At 41.0% G+C, this 22,344-nt stretch overlaps 1 protein-coding gene across 5 annotated transcripts in view; it reads left to right on the forward strand.

The window, feature by feature from the left end:
* The window catches only part of EDC3 (enhancer of mRNA decapping 3), a 60,677-nt gene that overhangs the window by 21,945 nt on the left and 16,388 nt on the right, over window positions 1-22,344 (forward strand). For all 5 annotated transcript variants that reach the window (XR_009263956.1, XM_058737054.1, XM_058737050.1 and 2 more), the window contains exon 4: window positions 16,283-16,618. Coding sequence is in view for 4 of the 5 variants with exons in the window: in XM_058737054.1 (XP_058593037.1) it covers window positions 16,283-16,618 (336 nt within the window). In the remaining variant the exon portion in view is untranslated. The remainder of the gene's footprint in view (window positions 1-16,282; window positions 16,619-22,344) is intronic.

Genomic DNA, 22,344 nt, shown 5'->3' on the forward strand with positions numbered 1-22,344 from the left:
CTTACCCTTGTGTTTCAGGGCTATAAGGTTTTATCCACTGCTGTTCTGTAAACAAATTCTTTGTTACCCTAGTAAAAAGGGATGCTGGTAAAGCTTCTCAAAAATACAGCATGATTCTCTTATTGTAGGTCTACCCCTTCAGGAGATTAAGGGAGAGAAAATAAGCTGTTAGAGACTCATACCAGCTCCTTACCCTCTCCCCCACTTAACTTCCTTCAAGAAAAGTCAGTAACCTGCCTGGAGTTCACGTGGACGAAAGCGATTATTGTCTTCAATCTGGTAACAGATGGTGGTGGTGATGTCTGAGTTGAGTCTACACTTGACTGTTCCAGGAAATTCTTGGCTAACTTGTGATTTGGCTCCCATCCTCAGAGGAAAGGAAGGGATTGGCTTATACATGTCTGTGATCGGACGGTCTCTGACAGACTACAATTGTTTTTATTATTTTTTTTATTTTGAGAGAAAAAAGTGTGAGTGGAGGAGGGGCAGAGACAGAGAGGAAAGAGTGAGAATCCCAGGCGGGCTCCTCACTGTCAGTGCGGAGCCTGACGTGGGGCTCGAACCCATGAACTATGAGATCATGACTTGAGCAGAAATCAGATGCTCCACCGACTGAGCCACCCAGGCACCCCTTCCGACAGACTACAATTTTAAATTTGCTATATTCACTGTCCTTACTAACACATAAAGGAAAATATGCACTGGTGTGTTGATAGCCTAGTTGTGTTTGGCACTAACAAATTGTTGAATGCCATGTACTCACTATGGAACTGTAATTAATTCACTAGAATCTGGTATGCTTTTTAATGCATTCACTAGAATAATGTTATAAAAATGAATTATAACAGATTCACCAGAATCTGTGTGGCATCTGTGTTAGGGGCCAACATTTTTACATTTGAAAATGCCCTGATTTCATGAATAAACTCTTGAAATTTTGGAACTTAAAAAAATGTATTTCAGGACTCATTCCTTCACTGCTTAAGTAACTGTCTGAATTGACAGTGAAAACCTGAGACTAAAATTGAATTGTTACTTCCACATCTTTTGAAAAACTAAAGAATGCTTGGATAGGAAATTTACTATTTTCATTTAGACTTTAACCTTCTCTGCTTTGCTTTATTCTCACTTAAAGCTCTTTTTTTTTCTTTACTGAAAACACTGACTTGTTTGTTTAAAGTTAATGTAGTCAAGCAGCTTATAATCTCATGTGCTTAGAGATAACCTTCATTAGCATTTTTCCTAGTATTTTTTTCTCTGATTATTAACATCTTACTAAGGTAAATTTGTTACAGTTTTAATGAACCAATATTGATACATTATTATTAAGTAAAGTATTTTCTTCAGATTACCTTAGTTTTTACCTAATGTCCATGTTACAGACGCTCATCCAGCATACCACATTACATTTAATAGTCATGTCTCCTCTTACATCTGACAGTTTCTCAGAGTTTCATTGGTTTTGGTGGCCTAGAGTGTTTTGACGAGTACTGGTCAGGTATTTTGTAGAATATTCTCAATTGGGATTTGATGTTTCTCTTGTGATTAGATTGGGGTTATGTGTTTAGGGTGGAAGACTACAGTGATAAAAGTTATTTTCATCACTTCATATCAAGGGTATGTACTGTGAACATGGTTTATGACTTGATGTTGACCTTGATCACCTGGCTGAGGGAAGTGTGTATGTCACATTTTTCTGTAGAGTTCTCCCCACTCCTCCTATATTGGAAGGAAGTCAGTGTGCAGCCCACACCTCTAAGTAGAAAGTTATGCAGAGTATCTGTATACATTGCTTGGAATTCTTCTGCACCAGAGATTTGTCTCTTCTCCCATGTTTATTCAGTTATTTATTTTTATCAGTATGGACTTATAAGTATTTATCTTACACTTTAGGTTATAATTCATCACTGCTTTATTTTAGTGCTTGGCATTGGCCACTGGGAGCTGTTTTGGTTAGCTCCTGTTTTCCTTGGACATTTCCCCCATTATTGTGGATAGGTTTTTTTCCCCAGTACTTCTTTACTTTCTGGCCCTACAAGATGCTCCAGGTTTATCTTCTAATCACTTTTTGTTATAAATGTTTATTTTAGAGAGAGAGTGCAAGCATGAAGGTGGGACAGGGGCAGAGGGGAGGGGGAGAGAGAGTCTTAAGCAGGCTCCACACGTAGTGCAGAGCCTGATGCAAGACTCGCTTCCACAACCCTGTAATCATGACCTGAGCCAAAATTGAGAGTCGGACGCTCAACCAATTGAGCCACCCAGGAGCCACATTTTCTTCTGTATTTTTTGCCCTACCCCTAGAATCAGCCATGTCTCCAAGGATCCCTGTTTATTTTATTGGAGAGTGGTATTATAAGCCATTACCTGGGTGCTAGCTATGCTCATTGCTGCTGGGTGTTGCCTTTAAAAAAAAAAAAATTTTTTTTTAATGTTTATTTTTTGAGAGAGACAGAGTATGAGCAGGCGAGGGGCAGAGAGAGAAGGAGACACAGAATCTGAAGCAGGCTCCAAGCTGTCAGCACAGAGCCTGATGTGGGGCTTGAACAACTCACCGACTGCGAGATCATGACCTGGGCTGAAGTTGGCCGTCCAACAGACTGAGCCACCCAGGTGCCCCTCTTTTTGGCTGACAGAGCAGGGAAATAGATATATGTATACTTGACCAGTGTATATACATGTATACTATTTTTATACGTAATCTTCTGTACTATATGAAGCTAAGCATGAGTTCATACTGATGTCTCCAGCTTGAATCCATCACTACCTGCGTCACTCTAGCCACCTCTATTTTCTCATCTGTCACCTTTCACTCTAACAGTGAAAGACTGGTCTCCTACCATCTGTTGTCCATGGGCTTAAATCATTCAGTTCCAGTGCACAGGTATAGCACTATCAGAATTACTAACCTGTACCACACTCCCTTCATTGACTTGTTTTATGCATTTGTAACAGATTGTTTTGTCACATTCTGCCTCCCATTCTGGGATCCTCCCACCTCAATGAATTTTTAAAAATTTGCGTATTTTAAGGCTTATTCTTTGTGCTCTCAGGTTCTGAGTTTTAACCTGCAGTGCCTTGTATCCATCATTACAGTATTATACAGAATCCCTTGTTTCACCAGTTTAGTCTTTCCACTTTTTCCTCCATGACCTCTCCCCTGCCTCAGCAAGTACTGATCTTTTCACCATCTTTGTAGGTTTCACCTTTTCCAGAATATGACATAATTAAAATCACACGGTAGGTAGCCTTTTGAGACAGGCTTCTTTCACTTAAAGTGCATTTAAGATTCATTCATTCATGTTGGGGTGTCTGGGTGGCTCAGTCCGTTGAGTGTCCGAATCATTTTTTTTTTTTAATTTTATTTTTAATTTTTTAAAATTTACATCCAAATTAGTTAGCATATAGTGAAACAATGATTTCAGGAGTAGATTCCTTAATGCTGCTTACCCATTTAGCCCATTCCCCCTTCCACAACCCCTCCAGTAACCCTCAGTTTGTTCTCCATATTTATGAGTCTCTTCTGTTTTGTCCCCCTCCCTGTTTTTATATTATTTTTGTTTCCCTTTCCTTATGTTCATCTGTTTTGTCTCTTAAAGTCCTCATATGAGTGAAGTCATATGATTTTTGTCTTTCTCTGACTAATTTCACTTAGCATAATACCCTCCAGTTCCATCTACGTAGTTGCAAATGGCAAGATTTCATTCTTTTTGATTGCCGAGTAATACTCCACTGTATATATATACCACATCTTCTTTATCCATTCATCCATCAGTGGACATTTGGGCTCTTTCCATACTTTGGCTATTGCTGATAGTGCTGCTATAAACATGGGGGTGCATGTGTCCCTTCGAAACAGCACACCTGTATCCCGTGGATAAATGCCTAGTAGTGCAATTGCTGGGTCGTAGGGTAGTTCTATTTTTAGTTTTTTGAGGCACCTCCATACTGTTTTCCAGAGTGGCTGTACCAGCTTGCATTCCCAGAGTGTCTGAATCTTGATAGAGTCGTGGGATTGAGCCCTGCCTGTGTTGGGCTCCACATTGAGCATGGAGCCTGCTTAAGATTCCCTCTGCCCCACTCTCCCACTCGCACTCTCTCTCCCTCAAACTAAAAAAAAAAAAAAAATCATTCATGTCTTTGTGGCTCGATAGCTCATTTCCTTTTATTGCTGAATAATATTTCATTGTATGGATGTATCAAAGTTTGTCCGTTTACCTATTGAAGGGCATCTTGGCTGATTCCAACTTTTGATGATTATGAACAAAACTTGCTAGAAACATTTGTGTGCAGGTTTTATGTGGACATAGTTTTCAGATCAGTTGGGTAAATACCTAGGAGTATGATTGCTGGATGTTATGGTAAGGCTATCGAATTTTTTTCCCCTTACCAACAATTATAGCAACTCTCTTGAAAGAGTGCAGTTAACGTCAAGCAAGTAATTTATTTGATCTTTAACAAGTCACTCTGGTAAAAAAGTTGGGTCACTCTCAAAAAGTATCCCCTGGTGGATGATGCTTCTGTTTTTGCTGTTTAGTCTGTTCCCTAGATTATTAAGTGCACATAAATAGGGTAAAGGGATCATGGCAAAAAAAAAAAAAAAAAAAAAAGTTATCCTCTTTCAGAGAACTTCTTCTGAATCCAGATTAGTTTGGAAAATGTCTGTGACCTGGGAATTTGATGATGAGATGTGGCTTGGAATTGGTTTGTGATAGGTAGAGTTGCATTTATTTGTTTTTATTATTTTTCTTTAATGTTTATTTTTGAGAGGCAGAGTGCAAGCGGGGGAGGGGCAGAGAGAGAGGGAGACAACAGAATCCGAAGCAGGCTCCAGGCTCTGAGCTGTCAGCACAGAGCCTGACGTGGGGCTCGAACTCACGAACCGTGAGATCATAACCTGAGCTGAAGTCAGATGCTTAACTGAGTTGCATTTATTTATTTGTTTAGTGAACGCTGTAAGATGAGTAGAAAGGTCTGCCAGAGGATTTTAAGGATTCCAAGAAAATAGATTGGTTTCTTCCCACTGCAGTTGTAATGTAGATTATCATTGTTTTTTTCATTGATAAAGAAATAGAGATTAAGTATTTTTCTCATTAGATATATGTAAATAGAAATTTTCCTGGTATATGTTTATTGATGTTGAAACTAGTAGATTGGTAAACTGTAGGAATATAATCTCCAGTTCTGTTTTTTTAAAATTAATTTATTTAAGAATTTTTTTTTAACGTTTTTATTTTATTTTTGAGAGACAGAGACAGAGTGCTAGTTGTAGAGGGGCAGAGAAAGAGTGGGATACACAGAATCTGAAGCAGGCTCCAGGCTCTGAGCTGTCAGCACAGAACTCGACACGGGGCTTGAACTGACGAACCATGAGATCATGACCTGAGCTGAAGTCAGATGCTTAACTGACTGAGCCACTCAGGCACCCCTCTTCAGTTCTGGTTTTTAAGTATTCTGTTAAGGTTAGTGATCAGTTGTTGAGGGATTTGTTAGTTATAGTTACCTAATCCAACATTTGTGAGAGATTTCGCACAAGCGATTTTATTTACTTTTTTTACAGGTTTATTTATTTTGAGAAAGAGAATGTGTGCACATGCAAGTGGGGAAGGGGTATGTGTGTGGGGGGGAATCCCAAGCAGGTTCTGTGCTGCCAGCAAAGAGCCTGACGTGCGGCTTCGTCTCACGAACCAGGAGATCATGACTTGAGCCAAAATCAAGAGTCAGATGCTCAACCAACTGAGCCATCCAGGCGGTCCTAAGTTAATTAATTAATTATATATTTTTTTACAGAGAGAGAGAGTGCAAGTGTGTATGTGGCAGGGAGAGAGAATCCCAGACATGCTCCATATTTGTCAAGTAGATGAATGGAATATTAGTCCTCGGAAGCTGAGGGAAACCATTTGAGACTGGCTAAGGATACAGGTCTGTGTATGGTCTGTTCATTTTACCAATGATCCCACCATCCGAGGTCCTACTATAACTTCTTAACCTCCTTGGATGTGTCCTGGATGTGCCTTCTTGGTGCTGGAGCCCAAGAAGTTGAATTATTACCAAGGCCTAGAAGTTGGGGAGTGGAAAAGAAGGTTCCAGATGCTCTCAGTTATCTCTTCGTGAAGCCCATTGAGTCTGACATTAAAACATTTGCCATTGACCTTCAGGTGCCCTTTAGCGTGCTAAAAGTGCAGGACAAAGTTCCCTTTTACAATGTGTGTGTGACAAAAACCAATAAATAAGTGGCACTGAGGGTTACACAACAATGGGTTTGTTGTAAGTTATCCTGGCCAAAGGGCTTTTGTGCCAAAGGCTGGCAGCAAAATGGCACAGGAAGGCGGCCAGCCTCTAGTCTTAACACATACTTGGCCTTTGTAATTGAAAGGTAAAGAAATCTGTGAAGCACTGTTTATCTTTTCCAAGGGAAGCGCTTTTCTCTCCTAGTGGCCAAAGTCCATTTTATTTTTTTATTTCCCCCCCCAATATTTTATTATCTTAAATTCTAAATAAGAGCTTTGCTGTTTAGTTTTATATATATTATATTTCAAACAAACACGTTTTAATTATTTGCCAAAGGCCATTTTAAACATAGAGCCAGGCACTTGGGCTGAGTAAGCCAAGTATTGAGACAGCCGATTCACTCAGGACTTCCCAATATTTGTATTAAAGTATGAGGAAAAGGAAGAATCAGAGACAACTGAGCATATTGGCTTGCTTTTCATTTACTTTATAATCTCTTATCTTTTTCTTGCTGACCTATGATGTCAGTATTTCCTCTTGGAAACCTTTTTTGCTGTCTACTTTCCTAGCAGTGTTTGGAACATAGCTGATCCTTGGTGTATATTTGTCAAATGAGTGAATGTAAGCTCTGTATTCAGAGTGTGAGAAAATACCTGATACCTTCTGAAGACACCACTCTGGTTTGGTTGCAAGTGATGTTTATAGAATCTTAAGGCTGACCCCAAAGTGGCTTCCTATTTTGCTGCTTTTGCCCTGTCTTCTGTCAAGCTGATAATTGCTTGTCTTCATCTGTCATTGTGATAGATTCAGGATAGTTCATTGTCCGTTCATACTGGGCATGACTGAACTCCTTTCCTCTGAAGCCCTTGCCTCATACCCCCTCTTTTATTGTTGACAGCTTCATCTTCCTGTCTTTTTCAGTCACGCAAAGATTTGATAGCTACCTTTCTTTCTCATAGTTCATCTCAAGTTGCCTTTTCTTTAGTGACTTCTTTAGACTCTTTTGTTGTTTGTATGGGGTGTTTTTTGTTTTTTTAGATGGTTGTTTTTATGAATTCAGAGATTTGTGTATTTATGGTAGACAGGGCATAGAATTGGGTGACAGGTCTGAATGACAAATTTCTGCCCTCTGTTTGCTTACATTGTCCTTGAGTTAGAGTAAAAACACAGATAACTGCAGAACAAAGTAGGTAGTATGGGGCAAGTGCTAGATGAACGGTACCCACACTGCTGCAGGTGGTCAGATGGGGGTGATCTTTCAGTTGGAGTCATCAAGATGGTGTGTTTGGGCTGAGTCTGTAACAGTAAAAATGAGAAATAGCTTAAAAGTTCATCAGTAGGCATGGTATACATCAATAGGGTATAGTCTATAAAAAATCTTCAAAAAAATTTTTTTAATGTTTTACTATTTATTTTTGAGAGACAGAGACCGTGTGAGTGGGGGAGGGGCAGAGAGAGGGGGAGACAGAATCTGAAGCAGGCTTCAGGCTCTGAGCTGTCAGCCCAAACTCACAAACCATGAGATCATGACCTGAGCTGAAGTCGGAAGCTTTAACCGACTGAGCCACTCAGGAGCCCCTATAAAAAAATCTTATAAAAAGATATTTGGAGAAATCATTCATGAAACAGAAGCTCCTAAGCAAGATAGCAAGGTACAAAACTTTATAAGATGGATGCATATTTTTTGACTAGAAGGGAACGTATCAAAATGTTAAGTGAATATCTGCAATTTTCGGGCCACCTGGGTGGCTTAGTTAATTAAGCGTCCAACTTCAGCTCAGGTCATGATCTCATGGTTCATGAGTTTGAGCCCTGCATCGGGCCCCCATGCTGACATTGCAGAGGCTGCTTGGGATATTCTCTCTCTCTCTCTCTCTCTGTCTCTCTTTCTCTCTCTCTCTCCCTCTCCCTCTCCCTCTCTCTCTCTCCCTCTCTGCCCCTCCCCCTCCCTCCCTCCCTCTCTCTCTGCCCCTCCCCTGAGTGTTCCCTCCGTCTCTCTCCCTCTCTCCCCCCACTCCAGAATAAACTTTAAAAAAGTTAAGTGAATATTTGCAATTTTCTGTATATTTTATGCACTATTAAGAACATATATTAACAAAAAGTTACTTCTAAAAAAGGAATACTTGTTTCCTGTTGCTTTTGAATTCCTTTTTTACCATTGTGCTGTACTGAATAGGTTTTTTGCTTTTGCCTTCTATGCTCATTTTCTAGACATGATCCTCTGCTAGTTCTTTTCACTTTGCCTAGGTCTGTCAGAGTTACATGGTTTCCTTATTCTTGTCTCCACAAATACCATGGAATTTGGAATCTGACCGATCAGAGTTCAAGTCCTAACTTAGACATATCGGTTTGGAACATCCTTAGTTTCCTCATTGGTAGAATGCTAAGGTTAATTGGGTTGTCTGAAGATAGCTGAGATAATGTGCGTATCAAAGCCTAAGATGGTGCCAGCTGCATAGGTTCTGCAAGTTGACAAGCATTTAGCAGCATCCCTGGACTCCACCTTCTAGATGCCAGGAATATTTCCCAACCACCCCCAATTGTAACAACCAAAAATGCCTCCAGACATTGTCAAATGTCCCACTGGGGCATAATAGTGCCCCTGATTGAGAATCAAAAGTTCTTCAGGAATGAGGAAACCTTGTTATTAGAAACTGCTGTAAGATCTACTCTCCACCTTTCACCCCATTCTGTCTTCTTGACCAGTATTCTTCACGTGCCCATGCTTAAATCAGTTGTTGGCATGAGAACCACCATGATTGATTTAGAAATTTACCTGTTCCCTCCCCTGAGAGGAGGGTATGGTATCTATCTGAACAAAAATGGATATTGTTCTGAGGAAGAGATCTGGACATTAGATAGGCAACAACAGAATCTGCTTACAGGGCAAAAAACTCTAAAATTGCTTACCTGTGGCAAGGGCCTATCGCAAGTGTCATGGTGGAAGATACAGGCAGTTTGACTGTTGGGTCTGCAGAAGTGATTGGGAATGGTAGTAAAGGGGGGTGAGAGTAACTTTAGGTGAGGACAGGGGCTATATTGATCTTGTTCACCGTTGACTCTCCAGCACTTAACACAGATCCTAGTGGATAGCAGATGCTTAATGAAAATTTTAAAAATGAATATAGAAAAATACTGATCAGAATTCTGTCCTGGTGAAATGTGAAGTGTGTTTTGGGTTCAGTGAACAGTGGTATGATTATAGGTACAGTTGGCTGACATGAAGAGACTCCTGGAGACCACCCCGATTCCTTTCTTTCAGATAAACTATATTCAGCTTCAGGGAAATTGTGCTTTGGCCTAAATAGTGCCTTAAAATAAGCATGAAGTATTTGACTTCTAATATTGATGTTATTAATTCATTAGGTTTCTTTTACTTCCTTTTGTAAAAGTAAACATTTCTGTGACACAACTCCTGATGGGCTCACCAATTGATTGGCTTTTTTTCTACGATACATACATGCTATGTACATGAGATATGAGAAACAGAGGAACAAATTAAAAAGGACTAGATAAACACGAAGTAAACTTTCACAGTAATACTGGTTTAAATTTGGTTTAATGGTTCAAAATATGTTTTGCTTATTGGAAAATTAATATTTGCTTTTTCAACAGAGTGAATAACTGTGAGTCATTGATTCTTTTGGAGGTGGTGGGGAGGTGGAGATATTTATTACCTTGATTGTGGTCGTGGTATTACAAGTGTTTGCATATGTCCAAACTCATCAAATTGTATACATTAAGTATGTACAGGTTTTTGTGTACTGATAAAACCTCAGTAAAGCTATAAAAACAAAAATCAGTGTTGTCCCTCTGAGGAGATGAAGCCCAGGTGCATCTTCTCTTGGCTCCCAGGACTGAATCCAGGGCAGCAATAGGACCTTGGCTGACTTTATTTCTTTAGTATTTTACCTTACTAATTTTGTGTTTTTGCTTTGTCTATAGCTAAGCTGTTCCCCATTGGTAGCAGCAGTGATTAGGGGTTTGGCTTTATGGTTTGATCACTTGATCTGTTTAAGGGAATTAATGTTTCTAGATACCTGCTTTCTGTTGGGTGAGAGACAACAGCAAATCTGGTTAGTCTGTTCTATTTGTCTACTTTGAGCTCAAGTCAATTAAGATTTTCATCCCCACTGGGAGAAGATGGGCCCTTTAACATCTATACTGGTCTGTGTTTAATCTTGGCCCATGTCTGAGATTTTAGGGTTGGAGCTGTAAGCACTATTTCTGTGTATATCTGTGTGTCTGTAATTCAGAAAGTTCTTTACCTTTACAATTTACAAGGGATGAAATAAACATGAAATATTTTTAAAGGAATATTTTATTAATGGTTCAAAACTTTTTTGCTTATTAAACATCAATACTTGGTTAGAACAGAGTGATTAGCTGTGAGTCACTCATTTTCTTAAATCTTGGTATACCACTTAAGAAAATAGTAACCATACTAGTTATTTCAGAAGAAATTTAATAGAATTGGTTAAGTAGGTGTTAGAAGACCAAAAAAGCAAAAAGAGACCTTGAGGGAGGGGAAACCGGGAACAGGCTGCTGTTACCAGAAACTTGAAGTTCAGAGAAGAGGCTTCTCAGAGCTGGTGCCATTAGTTCTAGGGAGCTGCACTGAAGCTTGTTCTGTCTGCATGAGGCGGAAAGGAAAACGGGAGACCGGAACCGACTGCCAGGGCAATGCTGGTGTGAACAGCAAGCGAACAAGAAGGAGACCGTCCCGTGTCACTCCTCCTTCCTTGTTCCTTCCACTCTCTTCACATGTCTACTACTGGTAGTGGGACCTGACAGGAGGAGAAATGCAGTTGTGGAGTCCCAGCCCAACACCACAGAGACTGAGTGTGGAGTTGAAAGACTAATAAGTGATACCCTGAACACTTTGAATGAAACAGAGGTTCAAAGAGCCGGTCCTGGGTTCAGTTAATTAAGAAATTAAAAATTTTTTTCATCGCTGGAAAGGTAGTAGCTGAAAAAAAGGCAAAACTGGAAAGAATACCTCTCTCTGAGAGGCCTACTTTTCCTGTACAGGGTCAGATGTTAAATATTTTAGGCTTTGCCGGTCATGAAGTCTCGGTCTCAAATACTCAACGTTGCTTTTGCAGCACAGAAGTGGGCTTAGACAGTATGTAAACAAATGAGTGTGACTGTGTTCCAAGAAAACATATTTGCAGAAACAGCAGTGGGCTGAATTTGGTGAGCGCCAAACAGTTTGCAGACTCCTGATGTAGAATATACACTTAGGGTGAGGTTAATCAATGATAGTCCATATGGATTCATGTTTGGAATAACCTTGATACTTTTTTGAATTTGGGAGACCGTCTTCTTAGATCTGATCAATTTTTTAAAAATTTCATTCTAGCTAACGAAGGCCTGTAAGAGGAATCGGAGAGGTGTTAGCTCTGCCATTCTTTTGTTCACTTATGATTGCATTATTAGTATTATCTTTAATGCATAGTTTATAGGAATCTTTTTTAAGCCACTTACTCATTTTAGTATGCTTTAGTAGCTAAAAATGTATATAGTTGCACAACAGTGTGAATGTACTTAATGCCATTGAACTGTATACTTAAAAGTCGTTAAAATGGTAAATTTTATGTTAACATACATTTTACCATAAAAAAATTGTTGCAAGTCCATTTGCACGGATACACGTCCTGTTATGGAACATCACTCTTTCTTCCAACATCTCAAGTACTGGCAGTGATTGGCTGTCATGAAACCTCATAAGGGTGCCAATTTCTAGCTGAACATTAAATTCATAAAGCCTAATTTCTTATTCTTTTTAATTAAAAGAAAAAATAGAGTATGAAATATCTTCTCCCTTCATCCCAGTGGATCATTCTTTACACTCCTGGGTATGCCAAGACCACAGGGCCAGAGACCTGTTTTCTAATAGTATGCTTTGATTTATATTGAGGCAGAACATTAGTCCTGTATACTGGACTTTTTTCTAGTTCTTCCCCTGCCTGCTTCTATTGCTGAGGGTGTTACCCTGACCTTGTATTTTCATGCCTGCACTCCCATTCCTAATCCAGCTCTGCTTTTTTCGTCCACATTTCTGTGATACTTTATATAAATTTCTGTTATAATTCTTACCACGTTGTATTTTAGTTGCTTGCTTATATATCACTCCTCCTTTAAAAAAAAGTTTATTTATGTTACAGCACGAAGCGGGGAAGGGTGGAGAGAGAAACAGAATCCCAAGCAGAAGGAGCTCGATTCCATGACCATGAGATCATGACCCGAGCTGAAATCAAGAATCCCTTGCCCCAGTAATGAACATTTGTGCTTCCTACAGTTTTTGCATGGGAAAAGGTCTCATGGCAACTTGTTGCCAGAGTTTTAAGAATTTATTTTTTTACTAAAATTTTTAAAAATTTATTTATTTATTTTAGAGAGTGCAAGCGGAGGAGAGGGGTAGATGGAGGGGGAGAGAGAGAGAGAGACAGACAGACAGACAGACCGGGAGAGAATCTTAAGCAGGCTCCACACTCAGCACGGAGCCTGACACAAGGCTTGGTCCCACAACCCTGGGATCATGACCTGAGCCGAAATCAGAGTTGGACGCTCAATTGACTAAGCCACCCAGCTACCCCTCTCCTCCTTCCTTTTTGAGCAGCATGTCTTGGTTATTTACCTGGCTGTGGCACATAGCATGCTCTCACTAAATGATTTTGTCAGATTACTGGAACTAGAACTTAACCCACATTTTGACAATCTTGTCATTGTTTTATAATCCAAGCTGTTGATGGTGGCTCAGCTAGATCTTCCTCTCCTTTATAATTTTGGCCAAGCTTAGTTATTTTCAGAGGCCTAAATCTCATCTTCCAGCTCAGCCCTTTTCTATACCAATATTTGGCAATAGGAAGACTTGGGGACACGAGTTATATTTGCACAGTACACATCTTTTAGAATAATTATTGCAATTGATCTTGCCAATGTTGATTAATTCGTTAAACAAATATTTATTGACTGCCTGCTGTGTGCTAGGAACTCTGCTGGGGATAAAACAGTGAGCATTTTACATACAAGGAAATTGAGATTATGTAACATGTTAACGAGAACTGCAGCTGGAGCCTAGGTGTCCTGGCTCCTCCATGGGGTAGAAGGGAGTTGCTGTGAGAAGTTAGAGCAGTATCGTTGGGATGCTGTATGTGAAGGAGTTTGCTCGTGATCATTCTAACCTCTATTTAAGTATTTTCAGTAATTAAAGAGCTCAATCTTTCAAAGGGAAGCACATCACATTTATTTAAACCATATTGGAGGTTCAGTTTGGCATACCGTTAGCCTGGTCCACCCTTTCAGGATGGTCAGAATATAAACTCAATTCAGGATTCTCTAGGAGTGGATGGTCTGGAGAATTCTGTGGGATTTTCTGTCCTGGCTGCTAGAAAAGTAGTTGACTGATGTGTGGTGGCCAGATAGAGAGTGTCTGCTGTTCTGGTGTTGATGTGCATCTTGGTGTGGTCACTGTAGAATCAGGTCCGTATGATCCTTGTCGGTTTATGGTTCAGAAATTGCTTCCCTACAAGTATTAAATTCTGAGAAAAGATCACATTAAGAGATCTAGGGGTGCCTGGGTGGCTCAGTCAGTTAAGTGTCCAACTTCGGCTCAGGTCATGATCTCGTGCTTGTGAGTTTGAGCCCCAAGTCAGGCTCTGTGCTGACAGTTCAGAACCTGGAGCCTGCTTTGGATTCTGTCCCTCTCTGTCCCTCTCCTGCTCGCACTCTCTCTCTCTCTCTCTCTCTTAAAAATAAATAAACATTAAAAAAGAGAGAGAGATCTAAAAACAGGTTTATAAGTCAAAATAACAACTTACAGTGATAGATGTATATCTGGCTCAAGATCTGGAATCTCTCTAAACCAGAGATTCCCTCCTGCTGGGTTCTAGGCTAAGACCACATTAAAAATTAGAAGGTTGTTTGCTTGGGAAGCATAGAATTCGGAGCCAGTTGAGTAGTATTTTTTTGTGAACTTCAGGTTATGAAGAGTTGATCTTCTTTTACTCTGGGGGTATTTCTCTCTTTACTCCTGGACATTTGGGGTCAAACCACTCAGACCTGTGGGAAGGTCTTGCCCTTCCACTTTCATTTTTGTTTGTTTGTTTGTTTTTTTCAGATATTAATTTATTTTTTTAATTTACATCCAACTTAACATATAGTGCAACAGTGATTTCAGGAGTAGATTCCTTAATGCCCCTTACCCATTTAGCCCATCCCCCCTCAACCCCTCCCCCAAACCTCTGTTTATTCTCTATATTTAAGAGTCTTTTATGTTTTGTCTCCCTCCCTGTTTTTATATTATTTTTGCTTCCCTTCCCTTATGTTCATCTGTTTTGTCTCTTAAAGTCCTCATATGAGTGAAGTCCTATATTTATCTTTCTCTAATTTCGGTTAGCATAATATGCTCTAGTTCCACCCACGTAGTTGCAAATGGCAAGATTCCATTCTTTTTGACTGCTGAGTAATACTCCCCTGTGTGTGCGTGCGTGTGTGTGCACCACATCTTCTTTATCCATTCATCCATCGATGAGCATTTGGGCTCTTTCCATACTTTGGCTATCGTTGATAGTGCTGCCATAAGTGTTGGGGTGCATGTGCCTCTTCGAAACAGCACACTTGTATCCCTTAGATAAATACCTAGTAGTGAGTGCAATTGCTGGGTCATATTGTAGTTCTGATTTTTTGAGGAAACTCCATACTGTTTTCCAGAGTGGCTGCATCAGTTTGCATTCCCACCAGCAGTACAAAAGAGATCCTCTTTTCTCCACATCCTTGCCAACATCTGTTGTTGCCCGAGTTGTTAATGTTAGCCATTCTGACTGGTGTAAGGTGGTATCTCATTGTGGTTTTGATTTGTATTTCCCTGATGAGTGATGTTGAGCATTTTTTTCATGTGTCGGTTGGCCATGTGGATGTCTTCTTTGGAGAAGTGTCTATTCATGTCTTCTGCCCATTTCTTCACTGGATTATTTGTTTTTTGGGTGTTGAGTTTGGTAAGTTCTTTATAGATTTTGGATACTAACCCTTTATCTGATATGCTGTTTGCAAATCTCTTCTCCCATTCTGTAGGTTGCCTTTTAGTTTTGCTGCTTATTTCATTCTCTGTGCAGAAGCTTTTTATTTCGATGAGGTCCCAGTAGTACATTTTTGCTTTTGTTTCCCTTGCCTCTGGAGACATGTTGAGTAAGAAGTTGCTGTGGCTGAGGTCAAAGAGGTTTTTGCCTGCTTTCTTCTCTGGGATTTTGATGGATCCTCTAGGATCTGTTGGAAGTGCTGCTAGGATTTTGATGGCTTCCTGTCTTACATTTAGGTCTTTCATCCATTTTGAGTTTATTTTTGTGTATGGTGTAAGAAAGTGGTCAGGTTCATTTTTCTGCATGTTGCTGTCCAGTTTTCCCAGCACCATTTGCTGAGGAGACTGTCTTTATTCCTTTGGATATTCTTTCCTGCTTTGTCAAAGATTAGTTGGTCATACGTTTGTGGGTCCATTTCTGGGTTCTCTATTCTGTTCCATTGATCTGAGTGTCTGTTCTTGTGCCAGTACCATACTGTCTTGATGAGTGCAGCTTTGTAATTTAGCTTGAAGTCCGGGATTGTGATGCCTCCAGCTTTGCTTTTCTTTTTCAAGATTGCTTTGGCTATTTGGGGTCTTTTCTGGTTCCATACAAATTTTAGGATTGTTTGTTCTAGCTCTGTGAAGAATGCTGGTGTTATTTTGATAGGGATTGCACCCTTCCACTTTTTGGACATTCAGTTGTTAAAAAGCCTCTGTCATTACCAGTTTCCTTGTGAAGGGTAGAACTGGTTAGGATTTCCAGGAGTTGTACTTATTTTATATTTATTATTACTTAGGTAATATATGAAATCTATTATTCCAGGAGATTTGTGGTAGTTTGTGCTACTTAATACGATCTAGGAATAGCTTACCTTTCTTTACAATCTTCACTTTGATTCCTGTAACACTCTCCATAAAGCACTAATGTATTTTCCACTTCCACTGAGCACTTACTGTCGGCATACTGACCTTAGTCCCTGTTTTTCCCTCCAGGGTCATCTAGTAGCAGACACCCAAATCAGGCAACTCCAAAGAAAAGTGGATTAAAGAATGGCCAAATGAAGAATAAAGATGACGAGTGCTTTGGGGATGATATCGAGGAGATCCCAGACACAGATTTTGATTTTGAAGGGAACCTGGCCCTTTTTGACAAGGCAGCTGTGTTTGAAGAGATTGATACCTACGAGAGGAGAACTGGTACCCGTTCCCGGGGCATCCCAAATGAAAGGCCTACTCGGTACCGCCACGATGAGAACATCCTGGAGTCGGAGCCCATTGTCTACCGGCGGATCACTGTGCCCCACAACGTGAGCAAGGAGTTCTGCACTGGTGAGTTGCACCAGGTCCGCTTCCCACCAGCTGCTCTTCCCTCTCCATTATGCCTGAAACACAATGACCTAGATTCTGAATCAGAGGCTTGCAGTAGGAATTAACTAAAGTGGCTTTGCGGTTGGCTTATTATCATTGTCTCTTGGGAATTGTGGCTAATGTAGCATCCTACCTATCACAGCATAGGGTAGGGGGCTGATTTCATGTCCATTTATATCCTACATCTGACAGAACCTGGTCTGCTCTTTATTTAGTGTGTTGTGATTAACAACTAAAGGCATAGGGGCCAACTAATCAGATCTTTGACTTTTCACTTTGGCTTGCCTATTACACTGCCTTTACATTTTACCAGAGGTTCAACTCTGATTCACTAGTTGTTTGTTGGGGTAAAAAAACAGTTGGAGATGGATGGTTGACACCATTGGCTAAAATTAGGGTTTTAATAAATTACATTTGTTTACTTTGCTGTCCTTATCTCCTGAGAGCCCTGGTCATCTGGAAGTTTGGCTAGTCCTAATTCTCATGTAACCAACTAGTGCCTGGGTAGTCACCTAGGTCACTATATTGGGTAGTCTAGTCTATTACCTCAGTGGTTTTTAAGTTTCTTTTTCTTTTTCTTTTCTTTAAATGTTTATTTTATTTTGAGAGCGAGCATGAGCGGGGGAGGAGCAGAGAAGGAGACACAGAACCCCAAGCAGGCTCCAAGCTGTCAGCACAGAGCCTGACGTGGGGCTCGAACTCACAAACTGAGATCATGACCTGAGCTAAAGTCAGACGCTCATCCAACTGAGCCACCCAGGTGCCCCAAGTTTCTTTTTTTTATATGAAATTTATTGTCAAATTGGTTTCCATACAACACCCAGTGCTCATCCCAACATGTGCCCTCTTCAATGTTCATCACCCACTTTCCCCTCCCTCCCACCCCCCCTCTCAGTTTTTTTTTAAAGGTCTCTTATGGTTTGCCTCCTTCCCCTCCCCCATGGTCTTCTGTTAAGTTTCTCAAGATCCACATAAGAGTGAAAACATATGGTATCTGTCTTTCTCTGTATGACTTATTTCACTTAGCAAACACTTTCCAGTTCCATCCACGTTGCTACAAAAGGCCATATTTCATGCTTTCCCATTGCCAAGTAGTATTCCACTGTGTATATAAACCACAACTTCTTTATCCATTCATCAGTTGATGGACATTTAGGCTCTTTCCATAATTTGGCTATTGTTGAAAGTGCTGCTATAAACATTGGGGTACAAGTGCCCCTATGCATCAGCACTCCTGTATCCCTTGGATAAATTCCTAGCAGTGCTATTGCTGGGTCATAGGGTAGATCTATTTTTAATTTTTTGAGGAACCTCCACTCTGTTTTCCAGAGTGGCTGCACCAGTTTGCATTCCCACCAACAGGGCAAGAGGGTTCCTGTTTCTCCACATCCTCTCTAACATCTATAGTCTCCTGATTTGTTCATTTTAGCCACTCTGGCGTGAGGTGATATCTCAGTGTGGTTTTGATTTGTATTTCCTCTTTTTTTTTTTTTGTTTTTTGTTTTTTGTTTAATATTAGGATCTTTTCTTCAAACGTGGCATTTGAGGCAGATAAATGCAGCTGTGGAGAAGTGGTCTTCTTCACCCCTCTCCCTGTCCCTTCCACCCCAAACCACATTATTATCTGGGCTTCTGGGAATACAGTTTGAAAACCATTGTTACTGAAGGATCTTAAAGAACAAAGGAGGAATCATAATCATTTTAATTAAGTAGAGAAGGAACTAAGTACAATATTCATTTTGGTTTGAGGGTTTGAATATAGGGAATATAAATCTAGAACAGTAGTAGCAGTTATAGGAAGTATTATGGAGATGACTTAATTACATTTGGAGCAAAATCAGATGTGGTGTGGCTTTTTTGTAGACAGTAATAGGGTTTTGATGTATTTGGTTTGCTGTATAGAAATTTGCATGTGCTTTCCACGCGAAAACAAAAAATAAGCCGACTCTCAGGCTAAGAGAGATTACCAAGTTATTTTCCATCGGTCACTGGCAGATTCTGGTGGGCATGCCTCTTTACTAAGGTAGTTTCCCTAAGTGGCACTGACAGTGTAACTTGCTGAACTCCTTTGATTTTTACCACCTATGCATAGGCAAACAGCCTAGCTCAGAATCAGGCTTAATTTGCCAGATTTTAAACTTTTCAAAGGCAGCTGTCATCCAGCAGGTCTGATAGTACAGATTCTGCTATTTATCTACCCCTATGGCTCCCCTTTTTTACTGCCCTCCTTTGTAAAATAAGCTGCCTCTGCTGGTGGCTCTCTGAGCTGAGGTGGTTGGGCCATGCGGTATGTCATTTCCCTGAAATCCCTGAGCCTGGGGAGATATAGACTGCCTTGGAATGAAGTGGCTAAAAGGGAGGGAATGATAGACTCAGGAAAGATTCTCAGATCTAAAAAGAACCTGAGAAAACATTGCTAGAGTAGGCAAAGGGGAGGGGTGGGAGTTTTTGCCTACTATACATTCCACCTCCCTAACTTGATTTTTGCACCTAGTTTAATTTAATGACCGAAGTAAAAAGTTCCCTCTCTTACGTGAAACTTTTCCAGAATTGCCATTAACAAACATACTACAAACCCCATGAGCTGGTCCTCAGCCAAGAACTCCAGTATGGCGGCTTGTGTATAGTGACCAGTTGTACCTGACTGAGGCATGACAGAGGAGGAGAGGCCCTGCAGCTTCATGCCATCTGGTTTTCCTCTTTGTCATCAATAGTGATCAGGAATGCAAATGAAGCCCTTTTGCCAAGCAGGGTCTATGCTGGAAGTGGAGCAAGCAAGCTGTTGCCTTGCAGAGCAGCTTCTCCTGCAGGTGGTTTTCAACTCTGCTCCAGGAACAAGAGACAAGCCTCAAAGTAGGTTTTTTTCTTTTTTTTAATTTTTTTTTTTTAACGTTTTTTATTTATTTTTGAGACAGAGAGAGACAGAGCGTGAACAGGGGAGGGTCAGAGAGAGGGAGACACAGAATCGGAAACAGGCTCCAGGCTCTGAGCTGTCAGCACAGAGCCCGACGCAGGGCTTGAACTCATGGACCGTGAGATCATGACCTGAGCCGAAGTCGGCCGCTAACCGAATGAGTCACCCAGGCGCCCCTCAAAGTAGGTTTTTACTGTTATTCAGATAGTGCACGGCTGGGGACACTTTTACACTTGGGTTTACTATGCAAATGTTACAGTTAGAATAAGGCAGACTATCTGGAATAGGTGGGGGAATAACCTAAGACCATCAAATGTTAGTGTTAAGTTACTTGATCACTTAGTATGATTTTCTCATGTTACACATGAGGACATTGAGACCCAGAGAGATAAAGGCTCTTATAAACCTTATCTGTTAAATTTCATTTTATCTTCCAAACGTGGATACGTTAAAAAGGAAGAAGAATATAGTATAAGAAGAGAAGGGCATGTAATAGCAAAATAGACTGCAGTCGTTTCTTTTTAGTATTCCCTCAGGAATGGGCCAGCTTAGATCAGCCTCTGTGGGGAGTGACTTGGCTGGCTCCCCAACTAGCCTTTGAGCATTCGTGTCCTAGAACCCCAAATACCTTGTTTTCTGCTAATCCCCAGGGTAGCAAAAGAGCAACAACATGTTTACCCATTTGGTGATGGCTTGGGTTTTGGGATTCTGACAGCTTGCTGCTGGTATCCAGCACACTGACTGCATGCTAAGTGGTGTCAACTGTTTCTAAGCCGTTATGCTGTCATTGCTTACACTCCTCTTGGCAGTCCTCTGCCAACTGTGTGTGTGTGTGTGTGTGTGTGTGTGTGTGTGTGTGTGTGTGTGTGAGAGAGAGAGAGAGAGAGAGAGAGAGAGAGAGAGAGAGAGACAGAGAGATGGGGGCAGTGTTCTAAAAGGTCTGTTGATTGGGAAAACACGTTCAGGAAGCAACTAAATTTAGCTCTTTGTTTAACCCAAATCTTTTCTCTCTGGAAAGCCTTTTGAGTCCTTTGATAGTGCTGTTTCCAACAGTCACAGATTGTCAGATATTCCTCCACTTGGACTTACCCTGCTAAATAACGATATCCAGGAGTCATACACTTGTGTGTTAAGTTTGACTATAAATAGTGTGAGATGCGTGTGCGCTCTCTGTGTTCGGTGGTAAGCGGTCCCCAAAGAACACTAGTTAGGAGAGAGATAAGGCTTCGAAGAAGAATCTTTGCTCAACATTCATAATACTCTAAAAGAAATATTTATGACCATTCGGTCAGAATACTGTGCTTATTTTGTGTAAGTGACTCTAAGACCTTGCATTCGTTATTAAAATGTATCAGAAAATGGAAAGATACCATATATGCCTAGAGTCCTGTGAGCGTGGACATTAATTGCACTGGATATTGAGAAGCAGGAGAGGTCCTGAAGGCTGGGCTGATGAGGGATGGCTTCACAAAGGGAGCAGGACAGAAGCCTTGAAGCACTGGGCAGTCTTCACTAGGCAGAGAGCAAGAGGAGATGCGTGGGTGGGCTGGTAGGTGCTGGTGAATAGTGTGAAAGAGCCATGGGAGATTGGCCATTGGCTGGTTTGGCCAGGGCACTGAGTTTGCATGGGGGACTAACAGGAATTAAAAATACTTTGGACCGGAGCACAGAGCCTTGTGTGCATATGCTGTCCTTGTCCTGTGCCATAGAGAGCAGCTTAAGGGTTCTGAAAATGACATTATCTCAAATCTCTTTTAGGAAGACTTTTAGTCTAGGAAGACTGGTCTCATGGTAGAATTCAGGGTACAGTGGGAGGACAGAGGGACGAGAACAGCAAGACTGGTTGAGCTCTGGACGTAACTCATTACCAGAGGTTTGGGGCTCTGAGTGGAAGGAAAGAGCTGTGAGAGAAATGGTACAGAGGAGTGTGATGGTTGGAAACAGGTAGAAAAGGGTTGAGTGGGCGGGAGTGTTGAAAGGCATCAAGCCCGTGGGGCAGGAAGAATGGCCGTGAGCGTCTAGTGGTAGTTAGACTGTGTAAGTCTGCAGTGGGCCAAGTCTGCATGGTTTTGTGATTTTTCTGCCCGCAGTGCTTTGTGGCTCAGCTCAGAAAAGACAAGCAGTAGAGTTACCTCACTGAGAGAGAGGTCAGGGAGTTAATGCAGGCTTCAGTGAGGAGGCATCTGTAGAGTCAGAGAGCAGAGTTATAGAGCCAAATAGGGGCTACTGAGCCTATTTCCTTCTCTGTAAAGTGGGATAAAATTGTCAATTAAATGAGATCATGTGGCAAAGCAGCTAGTACAATGCCCAGCTTGTGATCGTTAGTCAGTATTTGACTTCAAATAGAATTGCAAAGTCTGCCTCAGTAAGGTTATTTCAAAGCATCTACGTTTATAAAATTTCTACCACGTGCCAGGCACCGTTCTAGACCCTCTGGGTAAGTCATTAGTCATTGTCTGCCACCTCAGGGGCCTCAGGAGTAACTAAATGTGTAAACAAATAATAGAACTGTGTACAAGGTTTAGAGGCGGCAGAAAGGGGATGGTGGGGACCTGTTTTAGGAGAAGCAACATCATTGTGATCAGTGTCATAGTATTGAAAGTTCATTGGGTATTTATGATGACTGTGTCACGGGCACCATTCTGAGTCCTTCACGTGCTTGTCACAGTTTTCACAGCACATCTGTGAGATTGCCCTGTTCTCCTCGTTTTGTTATTATCCCCATTTTGTTGGCATTAAGTGGTCCAGTAAACCTTTCAGTCAGGAATGACTT

The sequence above is a fragment of the Neofelis nebulosa genome, chromosome 7 (assembly GCF_028018385.1).
Source record: "Neofelis nebulosa isolate mNeoNeb1 chromosome 7, mNeoNeb1.pri, whole genome shotgun sequence".
Lineage (NCBI taxonomy): Eukaryota > Metazoa > Chordata > Mammalia > Carnivora > Felidae > Neofelis > Neofelis nebulosa.